Source organism: Sarcophilus harrisii, chromosome 1 (assembly GCF_902635505.1).
Source record: "Sarcophilus harrisii chromosome 1, mSarHar1.11, whole genome shotgun sequence".
Classification (NCBI taxonomy): domain Eukaryota; kingdom Metazoa; phylum Chordata; class Mammalia; order Dasyuromorphia; family Dasyuridae; genus Sarcophilus; species Sarcophilus harrisii.
Window position 1 is genome coordinate 570,924,566 of NC_045426.1, and position 16,001 is coordinate 570,940,566.

The 16,001-nt window shown below is 32.7% G+C and overlaps 1 protein-coding gene across 2 annotated transcripts in view; it reads left to right on the plus strand.

Moving 5' to 3' along the window:
* Positions 1–1,954, plus strand: part of LRRC69 (leucine rich repeat containing 69) — a 125,000-nt gene extending 123,046 nt beyond the window's left edge. For both annotated transcript variants that reach the window (XM_031946968.1, XM_031946969.1), the window contains one exon: positions 1,767–1,954. In XM_031946968.1, coding sequence (XP_031802828.1) covers positions 1,767–1,877 — 111 coding nt within the window. In that variant the 3' untranslated portion in view covers positions 1,878–1,954. The remainder of the gene's footprint in view (positions 1–1,766) is intronic.
* The last annotated feature ends 14,047 nt before the right edge of the window (positions 1,955–16,001 follow it).

Consider the following 16,001-nt stretch of genomic DNA (forward strand, 5'->3'; position numbering starts at 1 on the left):
ACACAGACAAAAGGTGTTAACTAACTAGGATATTAGGAAAGAAAGTGAAAAGTTGGAGGTACCCCATTAGAAACTCTTATCAACATCATTCATTTGATACTTCCTGGGGAAAAAAGTTTATGTTCAGTGGCTCATAGATTTAAAGTTGAAAACATTGTTAAAGATCACCTAGTCTGTATTAACCTAGATTCTGGAAATTTGCTTTTTAGACAAATGCTTTCATAACTGTATTTAAATGTTTTTGGTTTCCATTGTCTTAAGAAGGGGTCCATAGCCTTCACCAGAGTGGCAAAAGGCCCTATGTCACAAAAAAAGATTAAGAACTTATGATCTAGTCCAATGCTTTACTACAGATGAAGAAACTGGAGGCCAAAGAAGTTAAGTACTTGCCCAAAGTCATGCAGGTAATAAATAAATAGACAAGAATTGAACCCATGTAATCTCCTTCCAAGTTCAGTTATTTAATATATTGAGTGGCCTCCAGATTTTACTCTGTGTACTTGGTTATATTTTTATAGTGAAGAAAAGTCAGTTAAAATTTTCATTTTTCAGATATTTCTTATTTATAAAATACAGTGTCTCTGATAAGGTTCTCTTAATCATGGCATGGAATTTTAAATGTTTGGTTCTGGATGACTATACTTGGAAAACACAAGCTCTTCCAGGTTCTACTATGCTAGGCAGGCTTTGAGTATGGGCTTTGTGATATATAGAGTACTTGCCTGTTGTTGAGCTTAGTAAAGTTCTGATTTTGTTACCAGATTACCTACCTACATGGAAAGTTCTTCCAAGGGGATGATCAATTTAGATCACCTGGAATCTGACTGCATTAGACAAATAGAAAGTTGTCTCCTTTGCTTCCTGCAAGATGATAAACTTTTTGACCAAAGAATCTCCTAAATACTTTCTTTTAAGTAATGGAACAACATTCAGCCTGTATTTTCTAGAACAAAATGATAGACCCTTGAAGTGTTGAAGAATATACAATTTCTAAATCATAAGAGTAATTGTATTTGCTTTTCTTGTATGCACAATTTTTATAGTGTAAATTACATACAGTTTGAGGTATGCTTCCTATGAAGAAATTTTTGAAAAAACATTTTATTAAAATGAACTTTTAAAATCATGTCTCTTTAACTTTCTTTCTTAAAGGGAAGAAGTATTTTTAACTATGTCCATCTCATCATTTATCCCAATTCCAAGGACATAGTAACAGCAATAAATTTGTTGAATGATTTAATACTTTTGCTTTTTTTTTTTTTTTTTTAAATCACTAGTTAGGTTTCTTCATGTGATATAATGTTTCTCACCTCAGCTCATTTTCAATAGGATGTAAGCTTCTTGAGAACAGGGACCTTTTCACTTTTTGTCTATATCCCAAGTGCCTAGCAGAGTATCAATATATAGAAGGTGATTAAATAAATACTTACTGATTGATTATCGATTGAACAAGTGCATTTTATGGTTAGTGTAGTACAGGTGACCTTCTGAGATTCCTTATCTTAACATACTTGAATAATAGTAGGGAAAAACCTTTATATTATGATCTGCATTCAATGATAATTATCATTTTCTTATTAGTAATTATTTTTTCTCTGTCTTGTGGAACAAGAGAGAAAGTTAAGTAGAAATGGCAAGTCAATTTATATATCAATTTCATGAAATCCCTGAGGAAATTTTAATTTTTCATTCATTCCATACTTGAAGGAAATTTGCCTTTAATTAATTAATTGAATGCTTACTGAGCACTTTATTTTTTCTTTTAGAATTGGAAGACAAGTACTGATATAAAGGAACTACCCCATGAAACTGTAATATGCTCCCAAAGTTGCTTTAAAGAACGAACTCCTGATATCTTTCAACTTCGGAAAACATAATAAGAGGCAGGCAAATCATTAAAGACATCTATCAAGTTGCCTTCTCTGTTTACATCCTCAGATGATTTACTTCTTAAGATTTGGTGCTAACTCTCTCCTCTTAATTTGAACAAGGTCAATAAATGGAAGAAAAGATAAGTCGACTTGTATTTATCATCTAAGGCAATAAGTGTAATCTTTTTACTGTCTTCCTTTTGTTTCATTTATAGTTTTCTGAAAACCATTGTTAACCAAATTGTGTCTCTCTAGTAAGATAGATAAGTACAATGTACATTTTTGACTCTAGTAGTATTTGTTAGACAATTCTTTTGTAAATCATCTTGAAATATGAAAACTTCTTGTTCAAAATTAAAAATAAAGAATTTGGCAAGGGATTTTTTTAATGCATTCCATGCTAAATCTGCTACAATCTTCATTTTATAGGTATTTTATAGTAACATAAAAGGTCTCAATATGGGAAAAATATTTCCTTGATGAGCTTTTCATTAGTAAAAAGGGGTGTACAGAGTAGCCTAAAATGTGCATTTGTGTGTTCCCAGTGGTCCTTGTTTTGAAGATGGAGCAGTATCTGAAAGACTAACTATGGTTAGGAATAGAAAATGGACAATAGACTTCCAAACTCAAGCTTGTTTGTTGTTAATGTCTCCTTGTTATTTTTACTATCAAGTGAGATATATTTTTGCACAAAAGTCAAGCTGATAGGAACTTGGGCAATAGTAGCAAATGGAAATTTGGCCCATGTCTCTTAAAGACAACAGAAGATCAAAGGTACATTTTGTATGTCATAGGCTGAGTCAAAGAAAATTGTTGTGGGCTTGGAAGAGGAAGGAAGTGCCAGTATTTTCATATGTAAACCCCACCAGAATATGCTGTTTTTTCACATATTCTTGTGGTGGTATTATTTATGGATGTACTTATGAATGGTAAGTACTACTTATTGGGAATTCTTATCCTTTATCATCATACTATTGCAGACTTTATTAAAAATGAAGAAATCAATGTAATTACCTCATTATCAAATTGGCTTTCAAATCTATGCCTTTTAAGAGGTCACTTTAGGACACATTCGTTTCTGCCAAAGAGGTTCCTCAGGTATATCTTGGCAATTAAACCAGTGGAGCAAAGCTGAGATATTTCAAATTCCAATGCATGCTGAAGTTCAACTATTACTCAGATATAGGGGGCATCCTAAGGCAAACTTCTAAAGACAGCATTCTTAAGAATGTATTATTAATATAACAGTGAAGATTTTTTAAAAAAGGATCAAAGCTCAGCAAATCTATGTAACAAAAATTTAAAATACATGTCAGAAATGGGGTGTGTGTGATGGGAAGCTATATTTATTTTCTTATTGCAATTATTTCCCAGACCCATATTCTTGAGGAAAACATTAGATTGTACAGGAAAATTCTAGTGCCTTTTAAAATAGTGGCTGCCCTTTGTACTCTTGTCTTTGGCATAAGATCCAAACAATTTAGTCTGATTCCAGTATACCTGCTTTACCATGTCATCCCTTAATTTATTCAGTGGCTCAGTCAAATTAGATTATTTCCCCTTGAATAAAACCCATATGTGTTTTCCAAGTTCCTATTTGATTTATCTGCTCTAGATATATCCTATCTCTCTCTCTCTCTCTCTCTCTCTCTCTCTCTCTCTCTCTCTCTCTCTCTCTTTTTTGCCTTTTTGAATTCTACTCATTTATCATGGCTTAACTTAATTATGACCTTCTCCATGTGATTGGTATATGAAGCAACAGGGCAAATGACAAGATACTTCTTTAAAGTAGATCCTTGCTGTTCTGGTAGATTGGATGTGAATTCTGGTCTAAACCTCACTTAGGCTAGATATAGTGCAGCTGAATTTTCTGTTACACACCCATTAATCTATACAATTCAGTCCCAGGGCTGAATCCCAAACATGAGTGGGTAACCCCTATGGGGTCAGAGGGCATGGTCTGTAGAAGTCATGAATGAGGAAATTTATTCTTCGTGGTGGGGCAGAGGAAACCATAAGCGAAGAAAAAGGCAGGATGCCTTTGCCATGTCTTTTAAATTCTTTTAAATTAAAGTCTTTAAACTTTAGCACAATTTAAATATCATGTTAATTCTGGAGGTTGGGAAGTATACAGGACAGTATAGAGTCCCAGAAAACTTTAATGAAATGTTAGGACAGCAGAGTATGGCAGGCTGACTTCTGGTTATGTTATTTGAAAAAGGGATAGTTGAGGAAGCAGCCCAAAAAACACTGTCCTGGAGCATATCACAGGACAGAAAGATCACATGGAATATGAGGAATCATAATGATTTACAACAAAAACCAAGAGCAAGAAAACATGATTTCAGAAGGAAAAAGCAATAGAAATTATGCTTGATATTTACATAGTATTTTAAGGTTTACAAAGAACTTTTATTTTCATTATATTATTTAATTCCCACCAAGACTGTAGGGTAGGTATTGTAGCTATTGTTAATCACATTCGATTTAGATAATCACTTGCCAATGTTCATTCAGCTAGTAAGTATCAAAAGATAGAATTCAAAGCCTAGCGTGTCCTGACTTCAAATTGAGTATTTATTTCTGCAACCTTATGTGACTTTGGCTCTGAGTCCAGCTAGAACTTGGTTCAAAGATTAATTATAGATTACACTGTTATAAATATGATTCATGTTTAGCAAATATTAACTGATTGCTATCTCACAAAAAATTTCCTCTTGTCTAAAGTTTAATAGTTCTGTTTTAGGAAAATTGGAATTTATATTATTGATTTGTAACAAGAGGAGGAAAAAAGAAGAGGGTATAACTGGCAAGGACAGAGCCCCTATTTATCCAAGTCACCCTTAGAATTTAAGCTGACTATAAAATTCTCTAGAAAACATCAAATACCTCTTTGGAAGGTATTCCTACAGTCATCATGTAAAGAATTACTTGACAGAATCAAGGAAATGCTATTATAGTGGGTATATTTGACAGGAAAATGGGATTTTGGAGATTCTCTTTTTTCAATATTAAATTAAAAATATAAATATCATATTTATGTATAAGATACCAACCATTATATAATTAAAATAAATCAACAAACAGTAGGTTTATTAATTTATTATATGTAATTACATATATGTATTTTATATTATTATTAATTAAGCCTATATGTACCAGATACCATACTAGGCATGGGAGTCAGATTGTGAGAGGGCTTTAAATGTAAGGTTAGGAGTTCATACAAAATACAATAAGAAGTCACTGAAGATGTTTTGTTTTGCTGCAGAAGAATATCATAGTTAGGTTTATGCTTCTATAAAAATTACTTTGACAGTTGTGTGAAGAATAAACTAGAAAAGAGAAAGAGTAAAAGCAGGGAGAATTATTAGGATAAAGTATTATAGGATATATATAATAAATATATATATAATAGTATATATAGTATATATAAGTATACTATAGCATATAGTAAGTATAGGATTAAGTATATAGAAAAAGAACCTCTTTTTCTTCCTCTTCCATTTCCTTTGAGGTTACTGTTGTTTTCACTGTTTTGTTTCTCCAGACAAATTTTGTTGATATATATATATATATATATATATATATATATATATATATTTTCAAATCTATAGTATGGATTTGATTAGTATAGCAATAGATAATTTATTTTATTTATTATTTATTTATTTTAACTTTTATTATATGTACATAGCCCAGTTTTGAGCATTAATATCTCTTCCTCTATTTAGATCTTTATTTCTATAAAGTGTTTTGTAGTTGTATTCATATTTTTCTAAATCCACCAATTCATCACTTCCTATACCATAGCAATGTTTTATGTAGTTATTTTAGTGTAAATTATTAAAATGGTTGACAGTGTGGTTTATTTTTTTCTTTTGATTAAATCTATTTTAACTTTAACTTGGTCTGAGATCATGATTACAACTCCTGTTTTTTTTAACCTAATAAATTCTACTCTTGATCTTTGTATATGTGTATCTCCTAATTCCTGTCCCTCCTGATTTTTACTTCTACCTCCTACCTTGCCATCTTATTACTAATCATCTCCACCTAACCACCCCCACCAAGTATCCCTTATCCTTTCTCCTTGGCCTCTTGTTTCTATCTGAAATTAGAAGATTTTTATAGCCTTTAATATATGTATATGTTGTTCTCTTTTTAATCTCAACCCCATTAATTTACAGTCTTTTATTATTTCCCCTATCCTATTCCCTCATCATTTTTCTTCATAAATTTAGAAAACTTTAATTCTCTTATTATTATTTCCCCCATCCTATTCCCTCACCATTTTTCTTCATAAATTTAGAAAACTTTAATTCTCTTCTTAATGTATTTGTTTTCTTTTTAACCCACATCTCATATGAGTAGGATTTACTCTAAAAACGCTCCCCTTATCCTCTCCCCTTCCCTTACTCTTATTTTTTCTGACTCTAGAAGACTACATATACATATATAAACACACACAAATACATGTCTACATATATGTCTACCCATTTTCCTCTTTAATCCATTCCCAATGAGAGTAGGGCTTTAGAACTACCAGCTACTGTACCCTGTATAATTCCTATGTCAGTTCTTCCTCTTGCAACTCATCTATATAAGAAAATTACTCTTTTTCACTTTTTCTACATGATTTTTATTTTTTTTTTTATTATAGCTTTTTATTTACAAGTTATATGCATGGGTAATTTTGCAGCATTGACAATTGCCAAACCTTTTGTTCCAATTTTTCCTCTCCTTTCCCCCATCCCCTCCTCCAGATGGCAGGTTGACCAATTCATGTTAAATATGTTAAAGTATAAATTAAATACAATATATGTATCCATGTCCAGACAGTTATTTTGCTGTACAAAAAGAATCGGACTTTGAAATAGTGTACAATTAGCCTGTGAAGGAAATCAAAAATGCAGGCGGACAAAAATAGAGGGATTGAGAATTCTATGTAGTGGTTCATAGTTATCTCCCAGAGTTCTTTCTCTGGGTGTAGCTGGTTCAGTTCATTGCTGCTCTATTAGAACTGATTTGATTCATCTCATTGCTGAAGATGGCCAGGTCCATCAGAATTGATCATCATATAATATTGATGCTGAAGTATATAATGATCTCCTGGTCCTGCTCATTTCACTCAGCATCAGTTCGTGTAAGTCTCTCCAGGCCTTTCTGAAATTATCCTGCTGGTCATTTCTTACAGAACAATAATATTCCATAATATTCATATACCACAATTTATTCAGCCATTCTCCAATTGAGAGGTATCCACTCAGTTTCCAGTTTCTGGCCACTACAAACAGGGCTGCCACAAACATTTTTGCCCATGTAGGTCCCTTTCCCTTCTTTAAAATCTCTTTGGAATATAAGCCCAGTAGTAACACTGCTGGATCAAAGGGCATGCACAGTTTGATAACTTTTTGAGCAGAGTTACAAATTGCTCTCCAGAATGGCTGGATGTATCCACAATTCCACCAATATTAGTGTCCCAGTTTTCCCAAATCCCCTCCAACATTCCGCATTATCTTTCCCTGTCATTCTAGCCAATCTGACAGGTGTGTAATAGTATCTCAGAGTTGTCTTAATTTGCATTTCTCTGATTAATAATGACTTGGAGCATCTTTTCATATGGATAGAAATAGTTTCAATTTCTTCATGTGAGAATTATCTGTTCATATCCTTTGACCATTTATCAATTGGAGAATGGCTTGATTTCTTATGAATTAGAGTCAATTCTCTATATATTTTGGAAATGAGGCCTTTATCTGAACCTTTAACTATAAAAATGTTTTCCCAGTTTATTGCTTCCCTTCTAATTTTGTCTGCATTAATTTTGTTTGTACAAAAACTTTTCAATTTGATATAATCAAAATTTTCTATTTTATGATCAATAATGATCTCTAGTTCTTCCTTGGTCATAAATTCCTTCCTCTTCCACAGGTAAACTATCCTGTGTTCTTCTAATCTATTTTATAATCTCATTCTTTATGTCTAGGTCATGAACCCATTTTGACCTTATCTTGGTTTACGGTGTTAAGTGTGGGTCAATGCCTAGTTTCTGCTATACTAGTTTCCAATTTTCCCAGCAGTTTCTGTCAAATAGTGAGTTCTTATCCCAAAAGCTGGGGCCTTTGGGTTTGTCAAAGACTAGATTATTAAAGTTATTGGCTGTTTTGACCTTTGAACCTAACCTGTTCCATTGATCAATTAGTCTATTTCTTAGCCAATAACAAATAGTTTTGGTAACTGCTGCTTTATAATATAATTTTAGATCTGGTACAGCTAGGCCACCTTCATTTGATTTTTTTTTTTCATTAATTCCCTTGAAAGTATTGACCTTTTGTTTTTCCATGTGAACTTTGTTGTTATTTTTTTTCTAGGTCATTAAAATAGTTTTTTGGGAGTCTGATTGGTATAGCACTAAATAAATAGATTAGTTTAGGTAGTTTTGTCATCTTTATTATATTTGCTTGCCATATCCAAGAACATTTAATACTTTTTCAGTTGGTTAGATCAGACTTAATTTGTGTGGAAAGTGTTTTGTAGTTTTGCTCACAAAGTTTCTGATTTTCCCTTAGCAGATAGATTCCTAAATATTTTATACTATTAGTAGTTACTGTAAATGGAATTTCTCTTTGTAACTCTAACTGTTGGATTTTGTTAGTGATATATAACTTATATTTTGATAGTGATATATGACTTATGTGGGTTTATTTTGTATCCTGCAACTCTCAGTTAAAAGTGTGGATTATTTTTTTTTTTTTATTTAATAGCCTTTTATTTACAGGGGAATATTTCTAATAACTTTTTAGTAGAATCTTTGGGGTTCTCTAAGTATACCATCATATCATCAGCAAAGAGCGATAATTTGGTTACCTCATTGCCTACTCTAATTCCTTTAATCTCTTTCTCAACTCTTATTGCCAAAGCTAGGATTTCTAATACAATATTGGTTAGTAACGGTGATAGTGGGCAACCTTGTTTCACTTATATGATTTTTATTTTTTAAAATCACATCATATTCATCTCTCTTGAAATCTTTCTCTTGAACTACCTGATTATTATTGACAATCTTAGAATGCAATTCACATTTCCATGTATAAAAAGCCAAAAGTCGTGTCTTTATTAAGTCCCTTGTAATTAGTCTCTAGTTATATTTCTCTTGCATCTTCTATGTCAAATTTTCTAGTAACAAAATCCTGAAAGTCTGGCAATTCATAGAATATTGTTTTTTTATTTTGGTTAGGATTATGCTTAACTTTGTTGGGTATGCTATTTTTCAACTGCAATGCCAGTTCTTTTGCTCTTTGCTATATAGTATTGCAAGACCTGTGGTCTTTTAGTATAGCTGCTTCTGAGTCTACTGTGATTCTAATTGTGGTTGGCTGTATTTGAATTTTTTCTTGTTGCTCATAATATTTTCTCCCTGAGCTGACGGTTTCAGAATTTTTCTATGATATTTCTATAGGTTTTCTTTATAGAACCTCTTTGAGATGGTGATCAGTGGATTTTTTCTGTTTCTACTTTCCCCTCTTGTTTTAATACTTCAGAACAATTTTTTAAAAATGATTTCTTATATTATTGTATCAAGATTCTTTTTTATTCCTAGCTTTTAGATAGTTTGATTATCCTTATGTTTTCTCTTGATCTGTTCTCTAGATCAATTGTTTTTCTGATGAAATGTTTCACATTCTCTTTTTCTCATTTTTTATATTTTATTATTTCTTGATCTCTTATAACTTCTCAGGCCCTTGCTCAATTCTAATTTTTCGAGGAGTCATTTTCTTCTTTAAGATTCTGGATCTGGGGCAGCTAGATGGCACAGTGGATAGAGTACCAGCTCTCAAGTCAGGAGGACCTGAGTTCAAATATGGCCTTTTATACTTAATAGATCCTAGCTGTATGACTCTAGGCAAGTCACTTAATTCCAATTCCCTCAGGGGAAAAAATTCTGAATCTTCTTTTCTAATTGGTTGATTTTTTTTTTTTAAATCTTGTTTTTCTTGTATTCTTGTTTTTTGCTTCTTTTCCTCCCTCAATTTCTCTCATTTTATTTTTGAAATCTTTTTTAAAAAAGTTCTATGAATTCCTTTTGCAATGGTAACCATTTGATATTACTTTTTGGGATAGGAGAGTCTTTTTTTTTTTTTTTTTTTTTTTTTTTTTTTTTTGCTTTAATATCTTCCTCTGAAGATAAACCCTGGTCTTCTCTATTCCACAGTAACTTTGCCTATTCCATTTGCCTACTCAGTCCTTTCTTTCTTTCTTTCTTTCTTTCTTTCTTTCTTTCTTTCTTTCTTTCTTTCTTTCTTTCTTTCTTTCTTTCTCTTTCTTTTTCTTTCTCTTTCTCTCTCTTTCTCTATTTATTTATTTTTAAAAATTTTATAGCAGCTAGTGCAAATTATCTCTAAGCCTGGAGTATAGGGGATGGTACCTTTGGTCTTCCTTCATTTCTCTCCTCTGGCCTAGAACCAAAAGGGAGAACTCTGCCCTCTTGTAAGTGTGCACAGTCAATTACTTTACCTGTTCAACTGCTTCTGCATTCACTTGGTGGGTGGTTGTTGGTTCCTTCTTAGTCAGGATTGTGTTTCAGAACCACAGCTGGGCCTGGTATCCTTTATCAGCAGAGGTTCCTTCAATGTTTCCATGTTTAGATGCCTGACTCCCCACATTGTCTGGGGGGGGGGGCGGGATTCCTTGGCTATTGCTGAGAATTTCCAAATACTTTAAAATATTCTGTAGTTATTTTGAAATGAATTTTTCTATCTATCTCTGCTAGATTTTCTTGGCGATATATAGAAATCCTGATGATTTATGTGGGTTTATTTTATATCTTGCAACTTTAAGTTAATGTTTTCATTAATTTGTTAGCTCTCTATTCCAAATTTATCTGTCTTTCTAGTATTCTTATGCATTACTCTCATATTCTTTGATCCATTAACATGTAAGATATTTCATCTCTAACTCTGGGTATTTTCATTTTCTGTCTCTTATACCTTGAACATTCTCCTGCCTCATCCCTGCCTCCATGCCTCCAAGCTTATCTGGCTTCTTTCAAGTCACCAAAATTTTTACCTTCCATGTGAAGCCGTTCCTGATGCCCTTAATTCTAGTGCCTTCCTTCTCTAGATTATCTCCAATTTACCCTCTCTATATCTTGTTTGTACATAATTGTTTGCATGTTATCTCCCTCATTAGACAGTCAGCTCAAGCTCAAGCTTTTATTTTTATATCCAACATTTAACACAGTGCCTGGTACAATGAAGGTGTTTAATAAATGCTTGTTGACCTACTGAAAAGAACATTGACTGAAGTTAAGAGAGTTGGGAATGCTGCCCTTGAAACTTCCTGGTGAATCTAAATCTCTATGGAACTCATTTCATCATCTATATGATGAAGGCATTGGACTTGATGGTCTCTGAAGTCCCAGATCACTGGAATTGGAGTCAGGAAAACTTGAATTCAAATCCTATCTCAGATACTTACTATTTGTGTAACCTTCACCAAAATCTTCAATTAACTGCCATAGACTATTGGCTGACTAACACTAAATTAACCTCAAAAACAAATCCATTGAATTGTGTAAACTTCAAACCTAGATTTTCTGCACAATTCACAAAGTCAATCTTGCTTTTCTCATTTGTAAAAGTAAATAATATAGTACCTACCTCACAAGGTTATTGTGAGAATCAAATGAGGCAATATATTGTCAAGACTTCAGCAAAATTTTAAAGGAATATATAAATGTTAGCTATAAAATATATGATTAAATATATGAGTATGAATTTGTAATATTGATTTCTTTTTCCTCACTTTTTTTAAGCAATAGAGGGTTACCAAGAAGGTGCTTGAGAAATATTCATTCTTAATTTTCCAAAAGCAAAAAATTTCAAAATACCATATATGTTGTTTGTAGCAGCATTGTTACTTTGGTACCTATTTTCATTACTCCATTTGTCCCTATGTTATGACTTGGTTCTTGTCTTGACTTCAGCTATGAGACAATGAATTATTAAGATTAAAGTTCTCTTTGCTTTTAAACATTTCATTTGCTGTTCCTACACTGAAGACCTGATTATTTGTTCACAAGAAATTTATCACTGTAGCTGACATTTATTCACAGGAGATGAGAAATAGGAGTCAATTCAACACTAAGTACAGGAAATCTAATAGAATGATTTATTAAGGGAAGCAAAAAGATACAGGACAGAGACATTGGCGGTGTCAGCCATGCAGTCACCATAGGTCCCAGCATTCCCAGCTCAGCAAGAGTATGGCAGTCTGACAATCAGAGGGATCATTCAATCTCTTTTATAATATGAGAGATTTGTACAGAAAAGTAAACAGCTTACATATTAGGGTATGTGGGTAGGAAGCAAGTAGGAGAAACCGGATAGAGTACATTTTGTGCCTTTTGCCACATACCCAAGACAATATTTAAACATTGTTCTAACATTGTTCTTCTTTCAGAGCATAACCTCCTCCACAATATGTTCTTTCTTAATGTGGTACAAGATGGTAATTCTCCTATCTGGTTCTCCAAGCATAAAGCAATAAATACTTCTTAATCTCTTATGGTACAGGTGCTTGGAACATGCAAATGGTTCTTGAGTCATAAGGCTCAAGGCTTCAGTCCAGGGGCCAAAAGCCATTAGTGGTTGAATGCAAGTAAGTTAAATATCATGTGAGGTAGTTTTTATGAAAAACAAAATTTTTATTTATCATCTCATTATTCCTGTTTTTAGGATACAATTTTCTAATAAACATAAACAATTTCATCCAGTCATTATTCAAGGAATGTGTATTGAACACTCAGTGTCAAGTCAGTCAATGAACATTTATGAAGCACCTACTAGGTGTTAGATACTGTGTTAAATGCTGGGGCTAAAAAGCAAAGCAAAAACTTTTGTTAAGGACTTCATAGTCTATTGGGTAAGACAACATGAAACAACTATATACAAATAAGAAAGTAGATAAATTGGAGCCACTCTCAGAGGGAAGACTAGCATTAAGGCAGATCAGGAAAAACTTTGTGTAGAGTATGAGATTTTAGCTGATATTGAATGAAGTAAAGAAACAGGGAGTTAAAAAGGAGAGATGCTTGTAAGGAACTGCACTAAGTACTGTGGGGATACAGAGATGGATGAATTAAGGCCTCTGCCTTCTGGGAAATGACAAACTAGTAGGGTATATATGTACTTTTCTGAGTAAACTAGGAGTGTTCATTTGATTGTGAATCTGGATATTGAAGGATAATAAACAGACAAAGAGGAACACATTGGCACAAAGGAAAGCAAAAACATGAGTATTATGAAGTGTGGAATATACAAGAAATATAAGTCAGCAGAGAGTAAGCTTCTAGGAAATGCCCTGTAGAATGTATTGTAAAATGGTAAAAGATGAGCTTGAGAAGAAAGGTTAAGTCCAGATTGTAGGCAACCTAATGCTCATCTAAGAATCATAGAATTATAGAGTTGTAAAGGACCTCAGAAACTATCTAGGCCAAGGATTCTTATTTTTTTATTTCTAATTTATGTAATAAAACAACCATTTCCATAAAAAAGATGATTGTATATTAAACTGCAAAGATACTATGCACAATTTGCTAGTCCTTTCAAATATATAACAAAATTATGAGATTTCTTTTTTCTTTTTTCATTCCTTTCCTCTCTGATTTAGAAATGGCTACCATTAGGCACGAATAGGTACATATGTATATGTGTTATATGTATCTATATCTAAACATACATGTATGTAAAATTATTTTATACATTCTTTTATTTATCATTTATTTCTCTGGATGTAGACAGAGTCTTTCTTCACATGTTCTTTATATTTTAGGTACTCACAAAGACAATTTATTTATTCAGAATCCAGGGCTCTTAAACCTTTTTTATATTAGGGATCCCTCTGGCAATTTGCTGAAGTCTACCGCATTTCTTGGGAAAATGTTTTTAAGTACATAAAAATATACATGGGATGACAAAGGAAACCACTGAAATGTATTGAAATGCAGTTGTCATTTTACTATTTTTATTTTCTTGTAAATTTTTAAAATTTTAATTAAATACAAAATGATAAAAAAAAAAAACCTGCCATGTATATACACAGCAGACCATAAAAGATGATTCAATATAAACAATAAATATATTTCAAGAAAGCCTATAAAAGATATACAATATATACATATTGTTTTTAAAGCTACCCAGCATTTCTTTACTTCCATGTTGGTTTTTTTTTTTTGTTCTCTATGTACTTTTTACTTTTTTCCTTCCTTCCCCATACTATCCACTCCCAAGCAGGCTTTAGTTAAGAAAGTATATATTTATGTATACATATATGGATATGTACATACACATACATATTCACAAACACCCCTACACACACCCATGTCTTTCCTATCCTTACAAACTCTTTGCTTTAAATCTGCTCCTTTACTTGCCTTGCTATTACTTAACTTTCCCCAACCAATGGATCCCTCCCTTGTCTTCTTCCCTCACCCTTTGCTTCCTGGTCTGCCTGTCTCCCTTTATTTCTTTATAGATTTTGGAGGGTTCTATACTCTTCATAGTATATATGCAGTGTTGCCTATTTAAACCATTCCCAATGTGAGTCGTTTTTCAGAATTGTGAGTCTTTCTCCTCCTTCTAAAGTTTCTGTGTCTATTCTTCCTCTGCACCTCATTTGTATAACATGATTACTATTTTTACTTTAACTTTGCCCCAATCTTTCATTTGAGCTACCCTATTATTGGTGTCAATCTTAAACATATGCTATATATTTCCTATGTAAAAAACAATTTGTCCATGTTGAATTCCTTGAAATTCATCTTTGATATTGGTTCTTATATATTAAAATTTTCTACTAAGTTTGGGTTTGGTTAATAGAAAGTCCTAAAAATCTGCAAGTTTGTTATAAGTCCATTTTTTTTCCTCATTCGATGTTATAGATAATTTTGCTGGATATGATATTTTTGGCTTTAGGCCTAGCTCTTCTGATTGTTAGTAGATATGATTGCAGGACCTGTGATCTTTTATTGTGATTGCTGTTATGTCCTGTACAATTCTAATTGTAAATTCCATTGTATTTGAATTGTTTTTTTCTTGTTTCTTGCAAAATTCTCTCTTTGATCTGGGGGTTTCAAAATTTGGCAATAATATTCCTGTATGTTTTCCACAAAGGATCTCTTTGAGGTGACTGCATGGCTATTTTTTTTTTTTTTCTATTTTCTCCTCATGTTCTATTACTCACAGAACATTTTTCTTGGATTATTTCTTGCATTATTGTGTCAAGTTTCCTTTTTTGGTCACAATTTTTTTTTATGATTTTTAAAAATAACTTTTTATTGACAGAACCCATGCCAGGGTAATTTTTTACAACATTATCCCTTGCACTCACTTCTGTTCCGATTTTTCCCCTCCCTCTCCACCTCTCTCCCAGATGGCAAGCAATCTTATACATGTTAAATAGGTTACAGTAGATCTTGGATACAATATGTGTGTGCAGAACAACAATTTCTCTTGTTGCTCAGAGAATAGGATTTAGAAGGTATAAATAACCCAGGAAGAAGAACAAAAATGCAAGCAGTTTACATTCATTTCCTAATGTTCTTTCTTTGGGTGTAGCTGCTTCTGTCCATCCTTGATCAATTGAAACTAAGTTAGATCTTCTCTTTGTTGAAGAAATCCACTTCCATCAGAATACATCCTCATAAAGTATTGTTGTTGAAGTATACAATGATCTCCTGCTTCTGTTCATTTCACTCAGCATCAGTTCATGTAAGTCTCGCCAATCCTCTCTGTATTGGTCCTGCTGGTCATTTCTTACAGAACAATAATATTCCATAACATTCATATACCACAATTTACTCAACCATTCTCCAATTGATGGGCATCCATTCATTTTTCCAGCTTCTGGCCACTACAAACAGGGCTGCCACAAACATTTTGGCACATACAGGTCCCTTTCCCTTTTTTAGTATCTCTTTGGGGTATAAGCCCAGTAGAGCCACTGCTGGGTCAAAGGGTATGCACAGTTTGATAACTTTTTGAGCATAGTTCCAAATTACTCTCCAGAATGGCTGGATGTGTTCACAATTCCACCAACAATGTATCAGTGTCCCAGTTTTCCTGCATC